The sequence below is a fragment of the Hyperoodon ampullatus genome (genome assembly GCF_949752795.1).
Source record: "Hyperoodon ampullatus genome assembly, chromosome: 3".
NCBI lineage: Eukaryota > Metazoa > Chordata > Mammalia > Artiodactyla > Ziphiidae > Hyperoodon > Hyperoodon ampullatus.
In genome coordinates, this window is record NC_136916.1 from 35803287 (window position 1) to 35827047 (window position 23761).

The window sequence follows — 23761 nt, forward strand, 5'->3', positions numbered from 1 at the left end:
GCCTCAGGGTCGTGAAGATATTCTCTTAGGTTTTCTTCTAGGAACTTTATTGTTTTACATTTAACTTTTTGGTCCGTAATCCAGTTGGGTTTTTATTTTTTGTGGTTTTTTTTCACACATGTGTATGGTGTGAGGTAGAGGTCAAGGTTCATTTTTTTTCCCCACATGACTATGTATTAAAAACTATCCTTGCCCCCATACACAGCAGTGCTAACTTCGTTGTAAATCAGGTGCCTGTATATGAATGAATCTATTTCTGGAATGTTTAGTCTGCTCTACTGTTATATTTGTGCATCCTTGAACCAATTCTGTGGAGTTTTCATTTCTGTAGTTTTAAACTGAATCTTGAAATCTGGTGGTGAAAATCTTCTAGCTTTGTTCTTCTGGATTACCTTGGCTATTCTTGGTCTTTTGTGTTGGTAGTTTCATATACCTAAATGTTTTAATCAGCTTGTCAGTTTCCACCAAAAAAAGTCATGGGATTCTGATTGGAATTGCATTGAATCCATAATTGGTGTGGAGATAATTGACATTTTTATAATATTGAGTCTTCCAATCAATGAACATTGATTTAAGTCTTTTTAAAATTTCTCTTAGTAATACTTTGAGTTTTCTGGTAGAGGTCTTGCATATTTTTTGGTAGGTTTACTCCTTATGTATTTTACTTCTTAAATGTTATTACAATGATTAGTTTTTTTAATTTCCATGTCCTAACTGATTGATTGCCAGTATATAGAAATACAGTTGATTTTTCCTGTATTGACCTTGTATCTAGTGATCTTGCTAAATTTATAAATTCTAATAATTATTTGTAGATCATTGTGCATAGTCTATATGTACAATCATGTGATCTGCAAACAATAATAATTCTATTTCTTCCTTAATCCTTAGACATTTCTTTTTCTTGCTTTATTGTATGACCTAGGACCTTGAGTGTATTAAGTATGGATAGTGAACATCCTTGCATTATTCTAGTCTTAGGCAGAAAGCTTTCAGTATTTCCCCACAGAGTATGCTTGCTCTAAATTTTTTGTAGATACTCTTTATTGGATTAAGGCAGTTTCCATCTATTACTAGTCTTCTAAGGGTTTTATCATGAATTTTACCAAGTGTTTCTCTTCTTTTGAGATAATGATACAGTTTTCCCCTTTGTTCTCTTAGTATAGCTTAATATAGCATTGATTGATTTTCCAGGTTAAAACTTTGGATTCCTTACATAAACCAGACTTGGTTGTCATGCATTATTCTTTTTATATATTACTAGATCCAATTTGCCAGATTTAAAAAATATTTTTAGGACTACTTCATGAGAGAAATTAGGCTATAATTTTTCCTTTCTTGTAATGAAATTGTCAGATTTTGATTATCAGGGTTATGCTGGTCTCATACAAAAGTTAGGAATATTTCTTTTTTCTGTATTCAAGAGTTTATGTAAAATTAGTGCTATTTTTCCTTAAATGCTTAGGGGAATTCACCAGTGAAGCCGTCTGGATCTAGTGTTTTCTTTGTGGAAGGTTTTTAATTAGAGATTCAATTTCTTGAGTAGAGTAGGACTTTTCAGATTTTCTCTTTCTTTTTTTAACAGTTTCATCTAGACCTTTAATTTGTTAACATGAATTTCATAACATCCTTTTATTATCTCTGTTTGTGAAATCTAAATTATGTCCCCTGTTTCCTTTCTGATATTGGTATCTTGTGCCTTTAATCAGCCTTGCCTAGGAGTTTATGCATTTTATTAATTTTTTTCCAAGAACTAACTTCTGGCTTTATTAATTTTCTCTATTGTGTATGTGTTTTCCATTTCATTGATCTCTGCTTTTTTCTTTATTATCTCCTTCCTTTAATTTTAACTTGCTGGGGGTTATTTACTTAGTCATTATGGCTTTTTGAGATAAATACTCAAAACAGTGTCTTTCAACTTTATTTTTTTGTGTGTATACATTTAAGTCTATAGTTTTCCCTCTAAGCATCCTTTTTTTCCCCACAAGTTTTGATATGTTGTATTTTCATTGTCATTCAATAAAAAATATTTTCTAATTTTCATGGTAATTTTTTTCTTGACCCACAGGCTATTAACTATATAGCTTAATTTTCAAATATTTGGGAATTTTTCTCCCTAGCTTTAGGACAGAAATTTCTGTTAAACTCTTTAGTCTCTTAGCAGCGCCTTTCTGCCTGTTTTTTTGGTCTCATAGTTTTCTCTTGCTTGTGCATAGCTTAGGAATTGACAGGTACTTTTTTTAAATTTTATTTTTGGCTGTGTTGGGCCTTTGTTGGATCTTTGTTGCTGTGCGCAGGCTTTTCTCTGGTTGCGGCCAGCGGGGGCTACTCTTCATCGCGGTGCGTGGGTTTCTCATTGTGGTAGCTTCTCTTGTTGCGGAGCACAGGCTCTAGGCGCACGGGCTTCAGTAGTTGCAGCACAGGGGCTCAGTAGTTGTGGCACACGGGCTTAGTTGCTCCACGGCATGTAGGATCTTCCCGGACCAGGGATCGAACCTGTGTCCCCTGTATTGGCAGGCGGATTCTTAACCGCTGCGCCACCAGGGAAGCCCAGGAGTTGACAAATACTTCAAGGAGAAATTATGCACAAAATGTTGTTCTTGTTTGCCTATTAAGTATTCTCTTCCGGATCATTGTCTGGCTGCCTTGGTAGCTTTGAATTACAGTTTTTGTCTCTTCAGTCAGTTGAGGACTACCACAATTTCTAGGTTGCCAGTTTCTCTGTGGCATTTATGCCCTGTGAAGCAAATCAGCAAATATCCCAAGGGGAAAGGTGGTGACAGATATAGGGCTTCATCTCAATACATTTCCCTTCTCAAGCACTGACTGCCTCAGTTGTTCTCTGTTAACATGAAATAGCTATTTTATGTACTGTTTCATGTACAGTTGTTCTCTGACTTAGGCTCTTCCATCTTACAGACTTCTTAATATTTTTATGTAGTCAAATAATGTTTCTTTTTTTGCTGTTATGTATGTTCTTTTCTGTTATGCATATTATTTCTGTATTATATTTTTCAAAAATGTTTTATGGAGAGCTCCCTTTATGTCCTTTGTTTTGCTGTTGAGTGTGTGTATGTGTGTTTTCTGTCTAGAGATTAGGAAATAATAAATTCTGCATTTACTTTTTCCCCTCTAATTTTCTTAATTCATTTCATAATAAAACGATATTTATTGACCTTCCCTATTTAAGATAAGAATGTTAGCATGATGTTCCATCCTTTCAACCTTTTTAGCCCACTTTATGGTAACTGATTATACACCCACATAACATACTACAAAAACACAACTGTATTAGACTTAATTATAGGTTGTATTGGATTTAGTGTTTATCACCAGTTCTTTTATGATACACCTTCTTGAATTCCTTATTTTGATTCACTCATTTGTTGGGTTTATTCTTGATTACTTTCTTTAAATAGGTATATGGTATATATGGTATATATCTGAGAAGGTTTTTCATGATCTGAAGACTTCTTTTTTCAACTAAGGAAATTTTATAATACAGGCATACCTTGGCGATATTGTATGTTCCAGACCACAACAATAAATTGAATATCGCAATAAAGTGAGCCATACAAATTTTTTGGTTTCCCAATGCATATAAAAGTTATGTTTACACTATATTATAGTCTGTTAAGTGCAATAGCATTATGTCTAAAAAAAACAAAGTACATACCTTAATTAAAAAAGACTGTATTGCTAAAGAATGCTAACTAACATCTGAGCCTTCAGCGAGTCCTAATCTTTTTGCTGGTGGAGGGTCTTGCCTCGATGTTGACGGCTACTGACTGGTCAGGGTGGTGGTTGCTGAAGGTTAATGTGGCTGTGGCAACTTCTTTCTTTTTTTTTATTTTCATTTTTTAAAAATTTTTGGCTGCATTGGGTCTTCACTGCTGTGCGCGGGCTTTCTCTAGTTGTAGTGAGTGGGGCTACTCTTTATTGCGGTGCACAGGCTTCTCATTGCAGTGGCTTCTCTTGTTGTGGAGCATGGGCTCTAGGCACACAGGCTTCAGTAGTTGTGGCACGCAGGCTCAGTAGTTGTGGCACGTGGGCTTCAGTAGTTGTGGCGCACGGGCTTAGTTGCTCCGCAGCATGTGGGATCTTCCTGGACCAGGGCTCAAACCCGTGTCCCCTGCATTGGTAGGCAGATTCTTAACCACTGCGTCACCAGGGAAGTCCTGTGGCAATTTCTTAAAATAAGATAATAATGAAGTTCGCCACAGTGATTGAATCTTTCAGGAAACATTTCTCTGTAGCAGGCAATGCTGTTTGGTGGCATTTTACCCACAGTAAAATTTCTTTCAAAATTGGAGTTAGTCCTCTTTCACCCTGCCACTGCTTTATCAGTTAAGTTTATGTGATATTGTAAATCCTTTGTTGTCATGTCAACAGTCTTCACAGCATCTTCAACAGGAGGAGATTCTGTCTCAAGAAACCACTTTCTTTGCTCATCTGTAGAAGCAACTCCTCATCTGTTCAAGTTTTATCATGAGGTTGCAGCAATTCAGTCACATCTTCAGGCTCCACTTCTAATTTTAGTTCTCTTGCTATTTCCACCACATCTGCAGTTACTTCCTCCACTGAAGTCTTTGAACCCCTCAAAGTCAAGCATGAAGGTTACAGTTTACTTCCTCCAAACTCTCTTTAATATTGATATTTTGAACTTGTTCCATGAATCATGGATGTTCTTAATGGCATCTAGAATGGTGACTCCTTTCCAGGTTTTCAGTTTACTTTGCCCAGATGCATCAGAGGAATCTACTGTCTATGGTAGCTATAGCCTTACAAAATGTTCTTCTTAAATAATAAGGCTTGAAAGTCTAAATTACTCTTTGATCCATGGGCTGTGGAATGGATGTTCTGTTAGCAGTCATGAAAACAACTGTACATCTTCATGAGTGCTCTTGGATGACCAGGTACATTGTCAAGGAACAATATTTTGAAAGGAATCTTTTTTTCTGAGCAGTTGGTCTCAACAGTGGGCTTAAAATATTCAGTATACCATGTTGTCAGCAAATGTGCTGTCATCCAGGCTTTTTTGTTCCATTTATAACACAGAGTAGATTTAGCATAATTCTAAAGGGCCCTAGGATTTTCAGAATGGTGAATGAGCATTGGCTTCAACTTAAAGTCACCAGCTACATTAGCCCCTAACAAGAGTGTCAGGCTGTCCTTTGAAGCTTTAAAGCCGGGCATTGACTTCTCCTCTCTAACTATCAAAGTCCTAGATGGCATCTTCTTCCACTAGAAGGCTATTTGTCTACACTTGTCTACATTGAATTATCTGTTGTTTCGTGTAGCCACCTTCATTAATTATCTTAGCTAGATCTTCTGGATAACCTGCTGCAGCTTCTACATCAGCACTTGTTGCTTCACCTTGCCCTTTTATGTCACAGAGGTAGCTTCTTTCCTTAAACCTCCTGAACCCCCTTCTGCTAGCTTCAGACTTTTCTTCTGTAGCCTCCTCATCTCTTTCAGCCTTCATAGAATTGAAGAGAGTTAGGGCCTTGCTCTGGATTAGTCTGTGTCTTAAGGGAATGTTGTGGCTGGTTTGATCTTCTATCCAAACCACTCAGACTTTCTCCATATCAGCATTAAGGCTGTTTCACTTTCTTATTATTTGTGTGTTCACTGGAGTAGCACTTTTAATTTCCTTCAGGAACTCTTCCTTTGCATTCACAACTTGGCTACTCTTTGGTGTAAGAGACCTAGCTTTTGACGTGCCTTCTTACTGAGCATAATCATTTCTGCTTTTGATTTAAAGGGAGAGATGTTTGACTGTTCTTTCACTTGAACACTTAAGAGGCCACTATAGGGCTGTTGTTTTCAATTTTTTTAGTAAATTTATTTATTTTTGGCTGCATTGGGTCTTCGTTGCTGCGCGCGGGCTTTCTGTAGTTGTGGCGAGCAGGGGCTACTCTTCGTTGCGCTGCACAGGCTTCTCATTGTGGTGGCTTCTCTTGTTGAGAAGCGCGGGCTTCAGTAGTTGTGGCACGTGGGCTCAGTAGTTGTAGCTTGCGGGCTCTAGAGTGCAGGCTCAGTAGTTGCTCACGGGCTTAGTTGCTCCATGGTATGTGGTATGTGGGATCTTCCCGGACCAGGGCTCAAACCTGTGTCCCCTGCATTGGCAGGCAGATTCTTAACCACTGTGTCAGCAGGGAAGCCCAACTATAGGGTTGTTAATTGGCCTAATTTCAATACTGTTGTGTCTCAGGAGGAGACAGAGAGAGATGGGGAACGGCTGATCAGTGGAGCAGTCAGAACACACACATTTATGCAGATACCTGTATAACTTAATTGTTCGCTGTCTTATGGGTGTGGTTCGTAACATCAGAGGTCACTGATCATAGATCATCATAACAAGTATAGTAATAATGAAGAAGTTTAAACTATTGAAAGAATTACCAAAATGTGACACAGAGACACAAAGTGAGCAAATGCAGTTGAAAAATGACAGCAACAGACTTGTTGATGCAGGGTTGCCACAAACCTTCAATTTATAAAAAATGTATCTGCGAAGCATAATAAAGCGAGGTATACCTGTAGTCTTGAATTATTGCATCATCCTATTTCTTACTGTTAGTTCTTCAGGAACACTAGTTACCTGTATGTTGGTCTCTGCTTTTTATTTTATTTATTTATTTTTTGTTTTTTAATTATTTATTTATTTATTTATTTTTGGCTGTGTTGGGTCTTCGTTGCTGCGCTCGCGGGCTTTCTCTAGTTGCGGTGAGCGGGGGCTACTCTTCATTGTGGTGCATGGGCTTCTCATTGCAGTGTCTTCTCTCATTGTGGAGCACGGGTTCTAGGCTCGTGGGCTTCAGTAGTTGTGGCTCACGGGCTCAGTAGTTGTGGCTCACGGGCTTAGTTGCTCCACGGCATGTGGGATCTTCCTGGGCCAGGGCTCGAACCCGTGTACCCTGCATTGGCAGGCGGATTCTCAACCACTGCGCCACCGGGGAAGCCCGGTCTCTGCTTTTTATCATCCATTTTAATCACCTTAAACATTTTAATTCTTTTGTCTTACTTGTCATTCTGAGAAAGATACATGAGTTTTCACCCCCATCTCCCTTCTGATCTTATGCAGTTCCAGTTAGGTTCTTTTCTTTTTTTTTTTTTCTCTAAAATGCATGTTTTAAGTTTGTAATTGTACTTTTTCTTCTTTACAATCTTCACTTATCCAGAGATTGCAAATGAACCACGGGGCCAGGTCTGGCAGGTTGATATATTTTGTGTGTGATATTCTAAAAATTTATTTTAAAAATTAGGGCATGTTATGTTAAAATCTGACTTATAGTTTCTTAAACCAAATTTCTAGTGTTTTGTAGTCTCTTATTTAGATTGTTTTTACCAGCCTTGGAAGGAATCTCCTGGCATATTTTATGAGGAATAACATTTATTCCTGGTTAAATTTAAGCTGTTTGGAATTTTCTCTTCCCAGAAACAGTGAATGAGAAAACTATAGCATGTGATAATGCTGCTTCCACAGCTCTTCCAATCTTAGCTCCTGACCTCTGCTAATTTCAAAATCCCACAATGAAAGAACTCTGCCATCTATTTCTACCTCTAAATATTCCATTGTTTGATTACAGCCTCAGACAGATGGGGAATGGAGAGGTAACGATAGCTCTGGCTGCCACTGTAAGCACTTCTCCAACTCTCCCCTTTCTGGGAAACAGAACACTCAGGACGAATGGATAGAAAAATCCAGGGATCTTTCTGTGATCTCAGGATTTCATCTAAGCTTTGATTTATTAATGATTTTAACACTTACATATTAGGTTAACCTCGGATGAATTTAGTAAAACTTTAAAATTAAATATATGCTAAAATTAGGGGTTTCCCTGGTGGCGCAGTGGTTGAGAGTCCGCCTGCCGATGCAGGGGACACGGGTTCGTGCCCTGGTCCAGGAAGATCCCACATGCCGTGGAGCGGCTGGGCCCGTGAGCCATGGCCGCTGAGCCTGCGCGTCCAGAGCCTGTGCTCCACAACGGGAGAGGCCACAACAGTGAGAGGCCTGCATACCACCCCCCAAAAAAATATATATATATATACATATATATGTATATATATGCTAAAATTATATATACTGAGATTTTCCTACCTCATTGTTACTTTACATCTTTCACATTTGAATTCACATTATTATGGGGAGAATTACAAAGTTAGGAATTGCAGTGAAGTTACTTTTATTGAGGTTTATGTTTTTATTTCTACAGGTCCTGCTCAGTCTGGAATTCTGTCAGATCGTGAAGTGGTAAACCTCTTTCTTCATTTTACTGTCAATCCTAAGCCCCGAGTTGAATACATTGATCGACCAAGATGCTGCCTCAGAGGAAAGGAATGCTGCATCAATAGATTCCAGCAAGTAGAGAGCCGGTGGGGTTACAGTGGAACAAGTGATCGAATCAGGTATCTGCATATTGTAGATTTGGGGGTGGGGTGGGGCGGGGCAGCGGCTCGCATTTGGCTTTTATGTTCATATTGTGGGAGATAATTAACCACATTTTATTTTATACTTTGTTTAATACATTTCTAACTTGATACAACAGTCAAGAAGTTAGTGAGGCTTACTGGTCTCTCCACTGAATTATGAGTGAGGGAATCTTTTAGGAAACAAGTAGAGTAAGAAAGGATTGACTTGGGCCTTCTATTTTGTGAGTTTTGTTTGGATTGCCACTGCTGGTGAGCTGAAGTCTAGACCTTAATTGATCAAACATTATTTTTACAGCCTTAGGGCTATAATTTAATACATTTAATCTTACTTGGTTTAGTGTGAGATTTTTATTTGCATAGATGTTGCATGGAAAATATCTCAGTATACATTTGTAACAACTTCGGGAAAATTTTTTTTTAATTTTAAAAGATGCATGCATATAATCCTTTTGGAATTTATATTTGCTCTACCGTGTTTCTTTAGGTTAAATGACAAAATAGAATATTTACCTGTTTTCATAAAACATGCCTTTTGAATTCTCATTTATTTAATATTAATAGCACTTTGGTATAAAACTAGAAACTAACAAGAAGTTTGTTTAAAAGTAGAACTCCAAGAGGGAGAGGACTCTTACAAATAGTGGGTTAAAATGGAAATAAAAATGCATTTGTAGACTAGTGGTAATTCACAATGAGAATACTATATGTGAGAACTTAGGGGATGAGGCCAAAGTGTCACACAGAGAATTAGCAATATTTAACTACTTTTATTAAATAAATTAGAGTAGAAATAAATGATTTCAGCATTAACCCAAGAAGCTAGAAAATGAATAGCAAAAGAACCATATGAAAAGAGAAAGGGAATAGGTAAATGTAGAAATTAATGAATTAAAAATAGTAGAATTGTTAAATATAAGCTGGTTCCTGATAAAGACCAATAAAATAAGCAAACCTTGGGCAAAGGTAATAAAGAAAACATACTTACATCTACAAATAATAATGGGAATATAATAATATACTGAGGAAATTTTTATTTTAATTCTGGGTTTACTCTGTGCTAATAAATTGAACATCTTGATGGAATGGATCATTTTATAGGCAAATATAAATTATCAAAATTGACTGAAGAAGAAAGCCTGAATAGACCAATTACCATGGAAGAAATTAAAAGTTATCAAAGAACTGTCCCTTCACAAGGTGGTTTTGACAGGTGAGTTTTATCAAACATTCAGGGAACAGGTTGTTTTGTTGAACATTAAAAGAAGAAAATACAGGGGCTTCCCTGGTGGCGCAGTGGTTGAGAGAGTCCGCCTGCCGATGGAGGGGACACAGGTTCATGCCCCGGTCTGGGAAGATCCCACATGCCGCGGAGCGGCTGGGCCTGTGAGCCATGGCCGCTGAGCCTGCGCGTCCGGAGCCTGTGCTCCGCAACGGGAGAGGCCACAACAGTGAGAGGCCCGCGTACCGCAAAAATAAATAAATAAATAAATTTAAGGGGAAAAAAAAAGAAGAAGAAAATACTTTTTGGTTAATTATTAATTATTGAAAGAAGCATATTCCTTATACAGGAATCTGACAAGGCAAAACATTTTCTAGGTCAATCTCACTTATATAGAAAAGAAATAAAATAGCATATTGAATCTAGCAGTACCTTAAAAGAATAATACTATAACAGCAAATAGATGTAAATCAACCATAGTCCAATTTTTAAAAAAAGTGATAAATCAGGGTCGGAAAAATACATCCATTGGAGATAAATATGCAAGATCCATGTTCTGACATCTTAAGTTTGGTTCTAAAGCTATAAAGTTACAGAAATTGAAGAGTTTATCACACGAAGAGTACACATATTGCTCAGGAGAAGGGTGGCTATTTCAGATACAGAGACTTAAGTTTCTCCTGTGGTTTCTTAGAAAGGGGACACTGAGCAGTGCAATGAACATCATTTAAAATAACATCCATCCAACTGAGTTTTGTAAGGCTATTCCTAATAACGTCCATCAATGCAAAAGGAGTGCAAAAAAAAAAAAGGCAGATAAGAGTTTGGAGATTGAAAGAATGGCGCAGGGCTTCCTTGGTGGCGCAGTGGTTGAGAGTCCGCCTGCCAATGCAGGGGACGCGGGTTCGTGCCCCGGTCCGGGGGGATCCCACATGCCGCGGAGCGGCTGGGCCCGTGAGCCATGGCCGCTGGGCCTGCGCATCCGGAGCCTGTGCTCCGCAACGGGGAGAGGCCACAGCAGTGAGAGGCCCGTGTACCGCAAAAAAAAAAAAAAAAAAAAAAAAAAGAAAGGCGCAAAACTAGGAAATATATTACTGTAATTCACCACGGTAGCAGATCAAAGAAAAAAAATTTACTTTGATAGATGTCAAAAAGACTTTTGATAAAATTTTACCCTCGATCCAGATATAACCATTAATAGGCTAGATCTAGAAGAATACTTCTTTAACATGATAGACTATTGAAACCTCAAGATAAGGATGCCTGGTTACCTTGCTGTTTTTCAGTAGTGTTCTTAAAACTCTGATTGATGTAGGTATAAAGATAAAGAAATATAGGTAATTAATACAACGTTGTAAATCAACTACACTTCAATATAAACAAACAAATATTGGAGAGGAAGAGGTGTTTTTCATTTTTTGCAGATAACGTCTATATTAGTAGTTCTTCACTCCATCAGACCTAGTTCTCCCTTTTTTGTAATAAATATTTTGTATTCCCCCTTTATTAACCTGAAATGAAATTCATAGATAATGTGTTTCATTTTTTTTTAATGATATAATGGCCTAGTTATAATGTAAAGGACAGTAAATGTAACTGATAGTAAAATCAAATGTGTACTTCAATATGTAGACACTTGGGCAGCACCGGAAGACAAACAAGCAATCAGAGATAGTACCTGTATGCACCAGCACACTGAGACAGCTGTAGGTGCAGGGAACAGGTGTATTATACTCATGTCCCAAATACCATGAGCAGCACTGCTGCCAATTTTGTCATTTTCTTTAAAAGTTTCAACTAAAGCAAACTACGGTCCATCTTGTTTATCCAGTTTCCATATTTGAGAACTCATCTACACGCTAGAATTTATTTGTAACCCCCAAATCAATACCAGCAGCGCTTTCTTAGTCATTCACAGGAAAGATTTTAGTTGCCTGGGAGCATGCTCCTGTGTGAGATCAAACAAGGAGGATGCTCTACCTTCTTATTTCAGCGCTCATACAGAGATGGAGATGGTAGGGGGCAGTGCAGTGCAGGACACTACAGCTCTGTGGCCATTGGACAGTTTGAATCCCAGCTCTGGCATCTGTTAGTGGGGTGGCCTCAGGCAAGTCACTTAACACTCCTTAATTCCATTTCTCTTTCGTGAAACACAGAAAATGGAATATACTAGAATGAGTCGTTCTTAGGATTTAAGATTATAATCCACATGAGTGGTGTGTGTGTGTGTGTGTGTGTGTGTGTGTGTGTGTGTGTGTGTGTACACATTCCCCCTAAGAGCAGTGGCTTAGTATTTGCTAATTCTGTGTTTGCGCCAACTATAAAATATAACTACCACAAATAATGAGAAATGACTGTATATTTCCTCGATTTGTATAGTAGTCACCTCTTGTAAAAGTGAATATTAAAATTGCTGTAAAAATCTTGGTTTATTAATAAAAAGGAATTAAGTTCAAGTCTCATAGTTAAAAACAAGTTTTTCATCTATATGAATTCTGACAGGACACTTGAAAGTTGGTTGGGATTCTTTGTTTTGGGAGACTTTCCTAAGTATTGCAGTAAATCTGGTGTCCCTGGCTCCCTGTCAGTGGTGCTTCATATCCTTTGTGAAAACAGAGCCTGCCTCCTTGGGCACAGAACTCCTTTTGAGAACAACTAGTCCACCCAGACAGCCTCAGGATCAGTAAAAATCTATTAGAAACAATAAATAAAGAGTAGTGGCAACTTATAAAACGTATGTGCAAAAACCAGTGATGTTCCTGTGTCATTAAAATTCATTTACAGAGATGAGTGGTGTTGATGGTTAACAACAGTGTGAATTACTTAATGCCACTGAATGGTGCACTTTAAAATGCTTAAGATGGTACATTTTGTTATATATTTTGCCACAATAAAAAAATTTTAGAGCATTCCCTGGCGGTCCAGTGGTTAGGACTTGGTGCTTTCAGGGTGGTGGCCCGGGTTCAATGCCTGGTCAGGGAACTAAGATCCTGCAAGCCATGCGATGCAGGAAAAAAAAAAAAAAAAAAAAAAAAAAAAAAATTAATGTTTGAATTTTCAGTTAAAATGGTGAGTAAAAACAGACCCCACTTGCAATAGTAACAAATAACATAAAGTAGCAGGGGTAAATCCTATAGGAAATGTACAGTATGGTATCTTTATAAAGAATTGGAGAACTTCGACTGGAATCAGACAGTGTCTTTCCAAACTAACCTTTCTGAGTTAGGCAGTTCCTTGTAGAAGTCACATGTTTTTGGTAGGGAGGAGTGGGTTGGCAAAATTATTCTAAAATTAATCTGCAAAAAGTAAAGGTATCTTTTTTAAAAGAGTAGTATTAATCAAATACGAAAAATATTGTAAAGCTGTAAGAGAATGTTGTACGGAACATACTACAGAGTTCAGAAACCAACCTAATGTAAATGAACATTTAGAATGTGAGGAAGGATTAACCACTGGGAAAATAAAGTTAGATCTTTACTGATGCCATCTTCCAATATTTGTATAAATTAAAATTTTAACGTTAAAAGGAAACCGTGAAGGTGCCAGAACAGGATGTTTATTTATTATAAGGATGAGATAGGCCTCTCTGAACTTGGCATAGATCATAATTTGACTACAAATAATTCAAAACGTTACATCCAAAACCACCATAAAGTTAAAAGATAAATGACAAATAGGAAAGTTTTTGTAATGGATGTTACTGACAAAGCATATAATAACTATATAACATGGTCTTTCGAATCCACATGAAAAGGACACTCATCAGCAGAGAAAAATGGGAAAAGAACGTGAGTGGGTTTTTCATTAAAGAGAAAATCAAGTAGATAGTAAGCATATGAGCAAATGTGTTAACTCAGTAATCAAATATAAATAGAATTTGTCAATCATCAGTTTCTCAACAGCAAAAAGAAATGAAGATACTTGTGGTTGTTGAGAGTGAGATAGAAATGATCTTCATTCCTTGTTGGGTGTAAAGTTTTATAATCTTCCCAGAAAGCAATTTGATAAAGTTCATCTAACGCCTTAAGAATATGCCTTTCATTTTCCCCAGAAAATCTACTTCCAGGAATTTATTCTAGGAAATAATGAAGGCACTGTGAAATGATTTAGCTATAAGATTGTTCATCATGGCATTGTTATATAATAACAAAAGCTGCAAATAACCTAGATTATTTAACAAGTAGGAATTGTTTAAATATAATGAATCAGTAGTAGTTTTTTACCTTTTACATGAAGTTACAAAAATATATATATTCTGACATGGTTTTTAAAATAATACATATATGTTCATAGAAAAAAGTCTGTTTTTCTATTGTTTAAAAACAGAACTGGGCTTCCCTGGTGGCGCAGTGGTTGAGAGTCCGCCTGCCGATGCAGGGGACGCGGGTTCGTGCCCCGGTCTGGGAAGATCCCACATGCCGCGGAGCGGCTGGGCCCATGAGCCATGGCCGCTGAGCCTGCGCGTCCAGAGCCTGTGCTCTGCAATGGGAGAGGCCACAGCAGTGAGAGGCCCGCGTACCGCAAAAAAAAAAAAAAAAAAAAGAACTAAAAGTTTGAAAAGGAAGTGCACCAAATTGAAAATGAAGTTATCTCTAGATGGTAGATTTAGAGATGCTTTAAATTTTTCCTCTTGTTTGCTTAGCTGCATTTTCTAACTTTTTTTAAACAGAGAATATATTGCTTTTTTATAATAAAAAATTATAAATAATATATTTTAAAAAATTTAAGGTGATCCTCATACTGGGAGTTTAACATAGTGATTAAGAATGTGACCTTTTGATCCATGCAGACCTGAGGTTGTGTCCCAGCTCTGCTACACATTTTGATCCAGGCAAGTTAACTTCTCTAAATCTCAGTTTTTTCAGCTATAAAAACAGGATGATAAAAATCATACTGTGTTACTTAGTTTATAGAGCTGTTATGATGACTAAAGGAAATAATTCATGTAAGGAACTGAAGCTCGGTGCCTGGCACAGGAAGTGCTCATAAAGTGGCAATGGTATGGTAGTAATAATAATAAAACTTGTTACTTCAGTTCTTAAAGTATGAAATGTTGAGGATAACTGCTTTATATTTTAGATTATCTCTTATTATACAGTCATTTAGTGCCATTTGTGCGTGATGCTAGTTTTTATACATTTATAAAATGGAGTAAGGTGGGTCTATTTCTTAACTATGGTGTCTAAACTGGATCTGCTAATTGTTCTAGTGTGAAATCTCATTCTGATCCACCTGTGTAACTTAGGTCCTGTCCCCAGACCTCCACCACCAATTCTGTTACAGCAGCCTGCTTCCTTCACAACTCTTATCACAATTTATAATTAATGATTTATCCCTTTGTTTACTTATTTATTATCAGTGTCCTCCATTAGGCCATAAGTGCAGTAGGGGCAGAGACTGTCTTGTTGACCATTATTTCCCCAGTGCCAGGCCCAGTAAGTATTCATTGAGCTGAAGAATTGTCAGAGTTTCAGACGCTGCACATCAGGTCTGATGGCTGACACATCTCTGTTCATGAAGGAGATGTGCAGACAGATTTGGACTAAAATTATCATCACAACAAAAGTGGGTATTTAGGTTAAATAAATTGCTTGGCTCAAAAATGTACAGTACAGAAAACAGATTCTACTTAAGTTCCCAATAAGTTACTCTAGCAAGAGTTTTTTGGTAAGCAAATGACATTTCCAAGGATGTTTAATTTTTGATAGTTTTCTTTATTATGAGCAAAATTAGATGTTCTGAGTAACACTTTAAAAATGTATAAGCCTTTGGAGTATGAATGCTTACTGAATTATGTATGTTATTTTATATTTGGCCTCATTCTCTCAGGTTCACAGTTAATAGAAGAATCTCTATAGTCGGATTTGGTTTATATGGATCTATTCATGGTCCCACGGATTATCAAGTGAATATACAGGTACACTTTTTTTTGCCCACTGTATACCATCTGAAATATATAACAAGTGTCATTTTACGATAAGATATTGTTTCGGCAAAATCCAAATTTCAGTATAATTATCCCGGGCATCAGAAAGCCTATTAGTATTTTAAGCCTAGAGGGTTCCATTTTACAATTGATCTAAAAAGTGTAGTTTCAGAAAATTGAGGTCCTGGGGTCCTTAACAGAAGCATTAACATACAGGGAGCTCTCCTTTGTCCAGGAAACCCTTCTGTTAGTTCTTCCTGCTGTGCACTGACTGTCTCAAAACACCCACCTGCTTTTTTCATGGTATTTTGAACTCTAGGGCTTGAGACTGTCTAATTTCCTATAACTACTGGTAACACCTCTGATTTCTGATTGTCTGACCATACCCTGCCCCATTCTTAGGTCTGCTCCACCTCAGTTCTTTCAGATATAACACAATTACTTAATCTTGAAGAAAGTGAAGCACCTCTCTCCTTCCCTTCCAGTCAACCAATGTTCTCCACACTTTTGATTGCACATCCCAGTTAGTGAAATTATTTTTGAAACACATCTACATTGTACTTTTATTTACTATACACATATACCTATGCAATACTATACTTATATTATACATAAATTAAAACACAAAAAATAGAAATGAAAAAAGGAAGTGAACAATGTTTCAGACTTCTTTCAGCTGAAAAAACTGCCCTCTCTAAAATGTTAATTAATATACTTTTTTTTTTTTTTTTTTTTTGGCTGTACGTGGGCCTCTCACTGTTGTGGCCTCTCCCGTTGCAGAGCACAGGCTCCGGACGCGCAGGCTCATTGGCCATGGCTCACGGGCCCAGCCGCTCCGCGGCATGTGGGATCCTCCCGGACCAGGGTACGAACCCATGTCCCCTGCATCGGCAGGCGGACTCTCAACCACTGCACCACCAGGGAAGCCCTAATATACTATTTTTAATAGTAAAAACATTGGTGAACTTTGTGATCAAAATGCATCATTGACTTTCAAGATACACAACAATTCAAAGATCTGGTCTGGTCCGGGGACTTACCTGGTGGCACAGTGGTTAAGAATCTGCCTGCCAGTTCAGGGAACACGGGTTCGAGCCCTGGTCCAGGAAGATCCCACATGCCGCAGAGCAACTAAGCCCGTGCGCCACATCTACTGAGCCTGCATGCCACAACTACTGAAGCCCTCGTGCATAGAGCCCGTGTTCCGCAACAAAGACAAGCCACTGCAATGAGCAGCCGGCATACTGCAATGAAGAGTAGCCCCCACTCGGCACAACTAGAGAAAGCCCGTGTGCAGCAAGGAGGACCCTACGCAGACAAAAATAAACAAAGATCTGGTCTGATGACAGCCGAAAAAGATACTTTACTACCTCACAAAGACACCTTGTTCCAAATGGAAGAATTGCTTTATTAGCTGTGCTAATGAAATCATGCTTATTTTTAAATTCAATCCACTAACGTTTATAGTGAAATTCAGCTATAAATTAAATCATTCATGTCAATTCGTTGCTCTTATAAACCAAAGCCACTGAAATTGTTTATTTGAAAGATTTTAAAGGTTAGGAAATTTTTTTTCTATAATTTTTAATGCCAGAAAAACACAGACCTCTCAGGGGTATAAAAGATTTTCCTGATCACTCCCCGTTTTACTTTATATATTGTTAAGATCCTATCCATAAGATCCATAAGCCCCCTTAAGCAGGCCGTATAATGTGCAGGCCTGGGAAGGAGTGAGGGCCCCACAGTCATTCTCTTCAATTGTGGAACCCCTGTCTTCCTTCAGTGCCCCTCACATATTACATGAGACACCAGATTCCTTGTGTACAGTCTGAGGGAGGGCATCGGGGTTATAGGTATATTAAAATGATAAAATATAAAATGAAGAGAAGTAGGACTTCTCTTTGTTTTCTTCCGCCCAGTGGCTAGTCCCATGCACCCTCTAGATAACACTACCAGATAGACTGCCTGGGTTTGAATCTCAGCTCTACCATCTCAAGGGTGTGACTGGGGGCAAATCAAGTAACCTCTCTGAGCCCCAGTGTCCTTGTTTACTTTGACAGTAGTGGTACCTCCTTTATGGTTTTGTGAGCAACGGTTGAGATGACGCATGTAAAGTGTTTGGAACGTAGTCTGTTGCTGTCGTTGTTGCTGTAGTTTTATAATTTGAGTCTCACAGTAGCCTTAGGAAGAAGGCAAACAAGTTTTTTTCCCAAATTAAAAGATAAAACTGAGGCTTGGAGAAGTGGTTTACTCTAGATTACACTGCCACAACGAAATCCTATGTCTTACTACTTTTTCCAGGGCACCATCATGTCTTTTTTTTTTTTAATTGAACTGTGTGATATACTGTAGTCCCTCAGTATCTGCAGGGGATTGGTTCTAGGACCCCCTGTGGTTACCAAAATCCATGGATGCTCAAAGCCCCTTATATAAAATGACGTAGTACAGTCAGTCCTCCACATCCACAGGTTCTGCATCCACGTATACAGGGGGCCGACTGTACATACAGAAAAGTAGACATAAGTGGTACGTATGCTCCCTTTTCATAAACTGTGAACACACTTCTGTAACCAGCAGCCTGATCAAGGAACAGGGTATTACAGCACCTCAGACATCCCCTTGTGATCTTTTCTGGTCACTATCCCGCCTGAGGTGGCCGCTGTCCTGATCTCTCGCTGCATGTACTGGTTCAGCCTGTTTTACTATTACTGTTTTTACCTGATGTATGCAGAAAGATGGCTTTGTGAGCCTTGGCCTCCACACATACTGTTCCCTTGCATGAAGACTTTTCTCTTATAACCTGGTAACCTCTGAGTTGAGCTTTTAAAACTCTCTTCTGTGGAGTCTCACCCGCTTCCTGACAAATCAGTTTTTCCTCTCCTCCTCCACTTCATCTTATGCATAGCTCTCTACTGCAGGTGCTGTACTGAATTGTCATTGTTTACTTGTCTTCTCTAATGACTAGAAGCTCCTTGAGGGTGTCCCTCAGTGCCTGGCACAGGTTACGGAACTAAATCGAAAAGACAGAATTTTCATATTTTGAAATATCCACATAGGAAATGCTACAGGAATTTCCCAGCAACAAGACATAGGCTAGCAAAGGCTCATTTCCCTCAGGTGTCTAAAATCCACACACCAGTTCCCAAGCCATGTGTCTTTTTTAGAAGCTCCTTTCTCCTGCAGCCAAGGCCCAGTTATCTGACATCCTCCCCATCCTTACTGCAGTGAAGGCATTTTCTCACAGCGTGTTTAAAGCCATCTTTGGTGGTTAGAGACAGTAGATAAAAATTATAGCAGAGAGATGTAGTAGTCTATTCTGCTGTGCCTAAGGGCTTCATACTCTCTTCTACGAAACTTTGTTTTAACTTAAATTTAATTTCTCTTTTAAAAATTACAGATCATTGAATATGAAAAAAAACAAACCCTGGGACAAAATGATACTGGATTTAGTTGTGATGGGACTGCTAACACATTCAGGGTCATGTTCAAAGAACCCATAGAGATCCTACCCAACGTGTGCTACACAGCATGCGCAACACTCAAAGTAAGAGTCTTCCTGAATGTCCCAGGTGGTGAGCTGGTGGGGCCCACGGTTTCCTCTTGAATGTTATAGAGAGCGTGTTTCAGTAGAAGCTGAGAGTCACTAGCAGTACAGCCTTGTCGGAAGCAGGGAAGGTAAGAAGGTGGGAGCTAAAATATTCCACTGCTTTGAGAAGAGCAGTGCCTCTCAGCAGAGCTCTGCTCTGAAAGAAATAGTTCTTCATAAGAAATAGCCCTTTGTTTGAGTAGGAGATTGTAAGTTTGACAGAAGGTAAAATAAAACAATTATTTCCTTAAAACCATTTCACTGTCCTCTAATAGCTGAGCTCTACATTCAGTATTTTTAGTCATTAATTAGCTTGTAGCAAAAACTACATTTTTCCTTAAATGACTTGGCATAAATTTTTATACAAGAGCTATAATGAAATACAGTAGATCGGTAACATAATTAAAATACCACATTAAATTGAGTGCTTATTAAATGAAAATTACTAATGAAGCTTTTGTTCTCATTTAGGGTCCAGATTCCCACTATGGCACAAAAGGACTGAAGAAAGTAGTGCATGAAACACCTACTGCTAGCAAGACTGTTTTTTTCTTTTTTAGTTCCCCTGGCAATAATAATGGCACTTCAATAGAAGATGGACAAATACCAGAAATAATATTTTATACATAATTCAGCATTATAATACATACTGGCTAAATAGCACCATACAGTCTAGTCTCAAAGGCATAAAAAACTGGCCACAGAAAAGAGTTTGCGTGTTATGAATATTTATAACTAAGATAAGAGACATTTTAGTTTCTTAGAAAAGATAAGTGTTGACTTAAATCTCTGCATGATTTAAAGGGAGATTTTCCATTTTCTTATAACGTTAGGGGAAAAAAGAACCGGTTTAATTGTTTAAAAAAAACACAGCTATTTCAGCTTTATCTTGCATAATTTCATAGATTAGCTGACTCATGATCTTTCAGCAGTTTTATAACTGAAAGATTCTTGTTTTATATAGCTGGTTTGTTTTTTTTCCTGTTTTAACTGTTTTGAAGGTTACATAAGATGAGGTGGGTCAGTATTCCTACAGAATTCCTATAACTCAAATAACTAATTTCAGAAAATGAAGAAAACTCACCTCATCTTTGGAGTTTCTAACTATCTGGTGGTTAGCATTTGCAGTATTGCTAGAAATAGGCTTAACAAATGCCAAAGAAAATCTTCAGTGCATTTACAGAAAAGGATATTTTATAATAGTATAATATGTTCCATAGTACAGTTTTAAACGATAAATGAAATTTGTACGAATTCACAATGTGATATAAACAAAGGATCTAAAGGTGTACTCCGAGACTGGCTTCTTTATCACTAAGCTGCACCACTGTACATGTCTCTCTCTGGGGGGGATGCGGTTGAGAATTCCCAAGATTGAGATGATGGCGGTGGTGCTGATGGTGGCTGAGTAAACAGATATCAGTTCAGCTCTGTGGCGATAATCTTACACAGCAAGAACTGGAATGAAATACTAACATCTCTAACAACTGCTTTGAAACTTCAAAGATATCCAACAGAATCACTCCTGAAAAGTATACTTTCTGTCACCTACACAGTTCTGTCCAAGAAATAAAATGTTTAACATTCATGACCTCACGGTCACAGGTACAGCTGCCTAAGGAGGGGATAGGAAGTATATTGGCAGAATGACATTTATACAGTTTTATAAAGCAAAATTTTTATGTAAAATTTTTTCTTTCCCTTCAAAATGATTATCTCATTAAAAATATATGTGTGACTGGGCTTCCCTGGTGGCGCAGTGGTTGAGAGTCCACCTGCCAATACAGGAGACACGGGTTTGTGCCCCGGTCCGGGAAGATCCCACATGCCGCGGAGCGGCTGGGCCCGTGAGCCATGGCCGCTGAGCCTGCACGTCCGGAGTCTGTGCTCTGCAGCGGGAGAGGCCACAACAGTGAGAGGCCTGCGTACCGTAAATATATATATATATGTATGTGTGTGTGTGATTAAGCTATATCAAATAGTTGTGGAAGATGTGTAGAAATCACAATTCTTTTAAGTTTCAACTTTAAAAATTTTTTCTAAATGCTAATTAGGATTAAAAAAATTTCCATCTAAAGTATTTGATATTTTCAATAAGGTAGTGAGGTGTGGTGGTGGCAGAGGTCTCATGTAACTGCAGGTAGTCATACAAGGGACAAGAACCGTTTACAGACATGGGACATACCCTGGAATTTTTTAAAAATAAATATCTATTGTACTTTTATTTATTTTTTTGTCATTTGTCTTTTCTAAAAGTTGAGTGTAAGACACCATTTTGGAACAAAGCTTCTAGTTAATTGAGGTTGAACCTTATTTTTAATTTATGGAAGTAATGCAACCCATAGTAAGAATGCCTTACTGTTGCCTTAAAGCAACTATAGCAGCAACAACTGTTGCCGCCTGCTGCTTCATCAGTTTTTTTCAGTCTCAGGTTTTTCTCCCCTGTTCTACTCTCAGTAGGTGAGAGAAAGGAAACTGTTCTTGTTATTTACTCTGATATAGTGTAAGGACCATCTCGCCATCGTTTAGTATTAATAGAGCTACCTGAGTGACTCCTGGGTACCAGGCTCTGCACTGAGTACTTTACACACGTTCTCATTTGCTTCTCACAACATCAGTAAGTACTATTATATCAGGAAGTACTATTATAATACCCATTTCACAGGCCAAGAAATTCATGTTTTAAAAGGTCAGTAAGTGGTGGGAAGCAGAATTTAAACCCAGATCTATCTCCCAAGCTACAAAATGGGAAAATATTATTTTGCTGGGTCCCAAAATGCCACCGTTCTCAAACTTTATAATGAGACCCAAAAACATACTTGGCTCATCTGTATTTACTGTAGAATATAAGCAATTTCTATTTTTTAAAAGAGTGATTACTCCAGTATCTACCCAACAAATTGTGATTATTTGTTTGCATTATCAAAGTGTTCTTTCTTTAAGGCCCACATAAGTAGTACTTTTAATTTGCAAGAAAAAAAATTTACTGGGAAACAGACAACCTTATCGGACATTAGAGAGAGCCAGGTCTTCAAATGCAGTATGTTAAATGCAATACGTTTTAGACAAAACATTGTTCCCTTTCAAGTCCTGTCTCCTTCAAACAGTCTCCTTTTTGCTTCCCTGTTCTAGTTATCCAGATTCAAAACCTGAAAATTGTCCCTTGAATTAGACAATGCATCATTCGTAAGAGAGGACGGTGCTATAGTAATCCCAGCCCCAAGAGCTACACGGCTCATTTAGTCTTTTGCACACTCAAAAAATCCATCTTCTCCATTGGCAAAGGCTAAGATAAGATTGAGTTTTTAAATTGAACTTTGCTATAACCTGAAAGAAATGTAAAAGAAAATAGGAACCAGTATAAACATTTATAATGGGTTTTCTGCCATTTGGATCATAGCCCTTATTTTATTTATTTATTTATTTTTTACCATTGGGCAGTATTTTTTCCAACTCTTTCCAGAGGCAAAGATTCGGGGCAGAAGCAACAACAGATGTACAGTTTGGGTGGCAAATGGAGCTGATGGCTTTTCCCCTCCCCCTTCTCCACCCCCCACTCCTGAGTGACCTTTGGGAAAGTCTGAATGGTCCTTGCAGGGCACCTCTTCCCCCTCTCTGCCTTCACTCATCTAGTCAACTGCCAGATAACAATAATCCACGATTGCAAGTGCCCCTTTTATTTCCATCTAAGCTGTCAAAGCTTTAACTGAGGCTGTCATGACTTCACCCCAAACTATATAATGGTGATTCAGCTTTTGTGCCCCAATTCTTAACTGATCTCAAAGAAAATATGGCTTTGGTTTAACACCTGGTTCACTTTCTTCTATCAAAGCCTTCACACTGAGTGGCCTCAGTATCCAAGTGGGTGGACAACCCAGCCAAACCTAGCTTTCCATTTTCTTCCTAACCTCCAGTAACCTTCACCATTTCACGTCAATCACTCCTGCTCATGACCACACCATGTACCTTGTCATATGGACTCGCACTACTTCTGAAATGGTAAATTCAGACATTACACCCTGACCACAACCTTCGATGCCTCTTCAGCTCTCACACATACTCCCATACATGTGTCCTTGAACCTCAAGACTGCCATTCCCTTGACCTCTCCGTCCTTTCTGTCAACCCTCTTCCTTCCCTACCCTAGTAGACTCCACCTTTGATCTTTTGGGTTTTTTCCTTCTCCACTTTTGATCTTTGATCACCATTAACCATTTCAGTAACCCTCAACCCCCTCATACCCACCTGGATGAAACCAGTTGTCTGCCTTATCTTCAACTTCCTGGCTGCTGGGTCCAGGCATTTAAAAATGCTATAACTGTACAAGACTGGGGTCATGATGATTTCATGGTCTCCAAGTTCAGCTAGACCATCAGTGTTGCAGAGTGAGAGTTTCAACAGTTAGCTCTTTGACATTCTCCAGAGTATTTAAATCTGTTCCACTCTCTTCACATCTTCAACACCTCCTCTCCTTCAGCTAATGAAAGAACTCCAGCTCCTCGCATCAAACCTATACACACAGCTACATGTGCACCTAAACTTTTCCTTCTCTTGTGAAGGAAGGGGTGTCTGAGTAAGGCTTCTTGTAGACAGG

General features: G+C 38.3%; 1 protein-coding gene across 1 annotated transcript in view; it reads left to right on the forward strand.

Moving 5' to 3' along the window:
• Positions 1-20030, forward strand: part of BTBD1 (BTB domain containing 1) — a gene marked incomplete at its 5' end in the record, with an annotated part of 45668 nt that extends 25638 nt beyond the window's left edge. The window contains 4 exons of the mRNA XM_079700846.1: positions 8220-8412; positions 15485-15572; positions 18979-19125; positions 19639-20030. Coding sequence (XP_079556972.1) covers positions 8220-8412; positions 15485-15572; positions 18979-19125; positions 19639-19797 — 587 coding nt within the window. The 3' untranslated portion in view covers positions 19798-20030. The remainder of the gene's footprint in view (positions 1-8219; positions 8413-15484; positions 15573-18978; positions 19126-19638) is intronic.
• Between the last annotated feature and the right edge of the window lie 3731 nt (positions 20031-23761).